The sequence below is a fragment of the Belonocnema kinseyi genome, chromosome 7, assembly GCF_010883055.1.
Source record: "Belonocnema kinseyi isolate 2016_QV_RU_SX_M_011 chromosome 7, B_treatae_v1, whole genome shotgun sequence".
NCBI classification, from domain to species: Eukaryota; Metazoa; Arthropoda; class Insecta; order Hymenoptera; family Cynipidae; genus Belonocnema; species Belonocnema kinseyi.
In genome coordinates this window covers 113,617,250-113,623,318 of record NC_046663.1, presented here as the reverse complement: position 1 = coordinate 113,623,318, position 6,069 = coordinate 113,617,250, and the positions used below count along the sequence as shown (strand labels likewise).

At 32.2% G+C, this 6,069-nt stretch overlaps 1 protein-coding gene across 1 annotated transcript in view; it reads left to right on the top strand.

Annotated features, from left to right (window-relative positions):
- LOC117177084 (7,8-dihydro-8-oxoguanine triphosphatase-like) overlaps positions 1-760 on the top strand; it is a 3,176-nt gene extending 2,416 nt beyond the window's left edge. Inside the window, exons 2-3 of the mRNA XM_033367572.1 lie at positions 120-265; positions 361-760. Coding sequence (XP_033223463.1) covers positions 120-265; positions 361-557 — 343 coding nt within the window. The 3' untranslated portion in view covers positions 558-760. The remainder of the gene's footprint in view (positions 1-119; positions 266-360) is intronic.
- The last annotated feature ends 5,309 nt before the right edge of the window (positions 761-6,069 follow it).

The following is a 6,069-nucleotide window of genomic DNA, read 5'->3' as shown; positions in this document are numbered from 1 at the left end:
ATTATTAATATAATTATAAATTATTATTATTATTAAAATATTATATATTATTTATGCTTATATTCGAGTACAGTTAACCTAGAATTTTTTTAAGCTGGTATTTTTTATTTTATGCATAGGGAATTAAAAGAGGAATGTGGGCTAAGTGCAAAAAATTTACGGCAAATCGGAATCCTCGATTTTGAATTTGAAGGCAACCCAATTCTTTTGGAAGTTAACGTTTTTGAAACTTTCAGTTTCGAAGGAGAAACAGTCGAAACAGATGGTAATTAATACTATTTTAAGAGAACTATATTTCAAATTTTATTTAGTTATTTTTTAATTCAATTATTTGTAATTTATCAATTTTGTGTGCTTCAGAAATGCGACCAAAATGGTTCAAATTATCAGATGTTCCGTTTAATCAGATGTGGCCAGACGATACTATTTGGTTTCCGTACATGTTGAAAGGAATTCCATTCAGAGGCTATTTTCTTTACCGCGGAGAAGAAACAATCCTGAGCCATAAAATCAATGAATCTATGGAATTTTCTAATGTTTCGGTACAGAATTCATGAAGAACATTTTCCACGTTTGTTCTTTTTTTATGTAGTTCAGGAATCTACTTTTGACACTTTACAATACTGGAAATTGTGAGTTTGAACGAAAGTTCTGTTGTATATGCCTTTAATCTTTTTGATCCCTCATCGAGGAATCTTTGTAATGGTACCAGTGTCGAACAAATTTTAATTTATTAAATTAAAGTTCCTCAATTTAAAAATGCCTAATGCAATTTCTAAGCAGTCGTCCAGTGTGTGGATATTAAGCTTGTGTGAATACGATAACCTGAAGATATTTGCAGATAAACCGTTGAAATTTGGAGAGCTTTCAAAATCTTGAAACCGATCGAAGGATTTCTAAAAATATTATTTACATTTTTTTAGCACTTGAAATTAGTTTCAAAACTTTTTTTCAGTAAAACTTTTTTCATTTGCTTAATTTAAAGTTGATGCAATAATATATAAAATTATTTTCCATGAAAATAATTGATTAGACTATATTATTGATACATTTTATTAAAGACTAGGGAATTTGTGGTTATTTATGTAATTTGTAAAATCTGTTTTAAACGGAAAACTTTTTTTATTGCCAATTCGAAGTTCATACAAGAATATAAAAGTCACCTTAATTCAAGACGAATCGATGAACCAATAATATGAATACATTTGATTGAAGAATAAGAAAGTTATAGACATTTATAATATTTGTAAAATCGGTTTTTTATAGTTAAACATTTTTCATCAACATATAATTCAAATTTGATGCAAGAGCGGACAAGATTCCTCGATTAGACAAATCTGTTGATAAGTCTATATTAATATACATTGCAAGAGTAAAGCTATATTGGCATTTATGTTATTTGAAAAATATCTGTTTTAAACAGGAAAACTGTTTTCATCAACGTAATTCAAAATTGATACAAGAATAGAAAAGACTTCTTGGTTCGTGGCGCGTTTTGATAGAGCATTCTCACTAAGCCATGACAGTTTTAAATGGCTGTTTCCTTTGATGGAATAACATTGCCTGTATGCCCCTCTCTAGTTTGCATGTATTGCCGGAGTTTTTAAACATTATTTTTGTTTTTTAGAAATGCAGATTGATAATTTGGCAAAATTGGCGGGAAATGTCAAGACCCTATATATCTAAAAAATTGATAACTTTAATCCGTATACTCTTACATATATAGATTTTAGTGCAAACGTGAGGTCACTATATTGGATATATTGCATAATATTTTATTCAATCTGACAGATTTTACACCGCAAAACAAGTAAAAGCATATGAAATTTTTGATGCCTATACATTTTATGAAGCTAATTTTGTGGCGAAAGTGAAGTACAAGCATTTCAGTAGTACTTTTCTGCTTCTGACTGAGGCTAGTGTAACAACGAAGTATTTTTAGTTATAATTTATTATTTTTTTATGTATACGAACATTAACATTAAGTAATATTCCTGTGAAGCATGGCATTTTTTCAATTTACATTGTCAAATTCCGCTGCTGATGTAAAAGGCGATGGCAATTTTTATTGAGATTTTGAGGTCAGGAGAAGCCTCTGGCTAGAGCGATATGCTCGCGTAATTAAAAAGTTCAAGTGATATAATTAAAAAGTTGTAAGATTGCATTTATCTTTCTCACTTAAATGTAAATAAGTGGTATTATTACAAAAATGTATAAAAAATAACACTTATTTACATTAAAGTGGGAAAGACGAATATGCAATGTTACACATTTTTAATGATATCACTTGAGTTTTTTTATTCTGCGAGAAGGATCGCTCTCGCCAGAGACCGCTTTGAACCAGTGTTGCCGTTTTCAGTATAATTGTACTCAAAAAGTACATTTCGTGAAATTTGAGTACGTAAGTACCATAATCACAATTCGATTACACTTTGCATTTTACTCTTTTTCCAAATACATTTGATTACAAGTGCTGAATTTGTGCTTTTAAGATTTTATTTTTGAATAATTTTTTGAATTTTTGAATTCTTTAAGACTTCATAGTTGCACAGTGGGACTCCAGGAACGCGCTCAAACTTGAAAGTTGAAAATGGAACGCTCCTCTTTTTTTAACGTGTGGAAATAAAAGAGAAGTCCGTTCAATTTCGAAACGGCCCGGGGTCCCACTGCAGTACCCGTTGCTTAACTGATTTCATGTTTCGAATGACAAAGGACTCATGTTTAGGACACCAAAATCATTCGGAGTCACATAGTCCGGTCTTTGGGTACAAATTTTGTCGGCCTGTGTTAATAATATTATTTGAAATACAGTGAAACTCTTCTATAGCGCCGATTTTGGGGCTGATGTTGGGTGGAAACTAACTCATTATAGCCAAACCGCTTTTGTTTCTTAACGCCTGAGTGCCCACGCACGCCGCGCAGCTCTGTTACACGGACCTGCGGCGGGACGTCGATTCTCAGGAGGGCTATTGAAGAGTTGTACTGAAATTAACTGTTTGAATAGTAAATAAAGAATGAAAGTAAAGCTATTTAAAATTTAACGATAGGGTTGTTTCCAAAGTCAGATATTTTTCCTATAAATGGATATTATTATATATAAAATTCTATTTATAAAAACGCCCATAAAATACAATTCTCAAATATCCTTTTCTATGCCGATGTTTTCTTTTGGTTATGTGAGGAGGTGAAATGCAAAAGCGCACAAGTCACATTATGGAAAATATTGAGTTAGGATTATGTTCTGGATTTTTCCCATCAATTATATCGCTTGGAATCGTCAAAATCGAGCTAACCATCGCGGACGTGATGTTCACGTGATGTTTAGCTCGATTTTGACTATTCCAAGCGATATAATTGATGGGAAAGATCCAGAACATAATCCTAACTCAATATTCTTTATAATGTGACTTGTGCGCTTTTGCATTTCACCTCCTCATGTGCACATCGAAAATTGAAGTCGCAAAATATTGTTTTAAAAAATGTCAAAGGAGGGTTTCTTAAAAACCAATAGAGAAAATCTACCGAAAATAGATATATTTATGTTATGTATAAAGAATTCATTGAATAAGTACTTAAATGAAGTCATGTTTACTGAACAATTCAAAAATATGTACAATTTTAAAATGTGTTCCCTGGCGGACCCAAGGAATCGAATGGAGCCTCTACAAAGTACCAGCAAAGACCCTATTGGGCCCCCATTCGGTTCCTTTTTAAAAAACTAAAAAAAAACAGCAAGATCAACTTCTAAACTTTTGAAATTTGGATTCTACGTAAAATTTTCTATTGGAAACTCACGGAGCAATCGCAATACTTTTTTTGCAGCGGTAAAAAGTTAAAAAAATATATAAGATCTATAAAGCCTGTTGACTGCCACTTACAGATGGTCCGTTTGAAGGGTAGCAGTCAACAGGCGTCATACGTCTTATTTTTTTTTAACTTTTTACCGTTGCAAAAAAAAAAACTATTGCGAATATTCCGTGGCCTTCTATAGGGAATTTTAACGTAGAATCCGAATTTAAACAATTTAAAAGTTAATTTTGCCGTTTTTTTTTTTTTTTAGTTTTTTAAAAAGGAACCGAATCGGGACCCAATGGGATCTTTACGGGTACTTTGTAGAGGCTCCATTCGGGTCCTTTGGTCCGCCAGGGTTAATAATTGCACTCACTGTTTTCCTTCAACATACTACTGACTCTTAAACCAAATATTACAACAGGATAACTTTTTTTGTCACATAATCCTTAACAAATAAAGCTATCAAATCAAAATAGTCAGAATTGACAGCAGGCCGTGGCCTCCCTACCGAAAAGAATCTTTGAGTATATACTAAAAATTCTTTAGGTCAAAGAATCTCAAAGAAATTCTCCGCAGGTACTCAGGTAGATATTTTTAAAGGTCCAGGAAGCTCGTTTAAATGGTCTGAAGGCTTTAAAATATCCTTTCCGAAATTGAAATAAGAATTCGATCATAAATAACAAGCAGAGAGGCTATCTCAATAGAGTAACCGACACTCAAGGGTCCTTTGTTAAGCTTTCGGATTAAAATTTAGAAGTAGATTTTTGTTTAATTTCATAGTTAACAGCCTAAAATATAATAATTCGGAATCTATGGGTTTCGATGACTTCAGATATCTAACTTTTGTTTTTTAATGCTCAAAATTGGAATTAATAAAACGTTTCTCGTAAATGGAATGAGATACGCCAAAAAAGACAAAATTTTTGAATTCAACTAGAAAATTGTATATCAGTATATAAGTTATAATTATAAATAAGTATAATGAGAAAATTCATCAATTGAAAAAAAGTGTTAATAATTTTAAGAGAAATTTAAAAAGCGAGAGTGGATTAGTCACGACCAACTACTGTAAATAACTCTGCCCGCCCGGTACGTGACGAATACAAAAGGAACATTATATTACCGTCGCACCACTCTTAAAACGACCACTAAAAGGATATTGAAAAGGACCCAAATCTCTCAAACAATGTCCGAGACTATTTTGTTTCAAATCGACTTTGTTTATAGACTCAAATGGGCCAAGCTATTTCGCTAAAGAAAACTCAAAGATTTCTTTCGGTAGGGCTAACCTCTTTATTATGCGTTTCACATCGTCACATTGATAGATAATTATGAGAACCTTCGAGTCACGTGATACCAATTTGAATAAGTGTTTTACCTTCTTCAAATTTTAATAATTATTTTCCGTTGAACGAAACAAAAGAAAAAAAATTATAACGCACTTTTGATTAAGGGCATATGATACTTCATCATGTCGTCAATCGGGTACAGTTCCCCCGATTTTTTCTCCAGAAAAATGAAAATTTTCAAAAATTGAATTCGGAGATACTATAAAATATCATAACGTATGTCCCCGGACTCTTTTTTGAGAGATAATAGCAAAAAAATTTATTGTGCTAAATAAAATTGTTATGCATGTGCATTGTTTTGAGGTTACCTCATTTTTTATGCCTGTCATTCCGATAATTTGGAAATTATTTATGAAATAAACTTTTTTGATTGCCTAAAAATAAGGTTAGTACCGGGACATTAGTTAATATGTTTATTTGTATGTCATAAAGTTTTAGGCCAAAAATATTGTGTATTTTGGAAGTAACGCTCGGGAGAATTTTAACACACATAACCTCGAAATATACACTCACGTTTTTAGCAAAATCAAATTTTTTTGGAATTAACCCATAAAAAAGTGTACAGGGACGTCCGTTAGCATGTTCGCTATCATTTCCCAAATTTTGAAGACAAAATATTTATTATTATAGAAAAAAAGCCGGGGGAACCTAAAACTGGTAAAATCGATAATTTTCTAAGTAGCACATATCCTTAAGATTAAAATTATGCATAAAAAATTATTTTATCTAAAACAGCGAAACAACTCTATTTAGATTTCGCGCCAAAGTTCGATACGATGGGGCGCCGCCTCAATGCTGCCATCGTAAGTGTAATTTCAGAATATTGAGTACACTTTCAGAGAGCACACCAGCCCCATGTTACTTTTCTGGAGGCCTGTGGAAAATATTTGTCATAAGAGTTGACGGTCGACGTGTGGCAGCGCCAGCT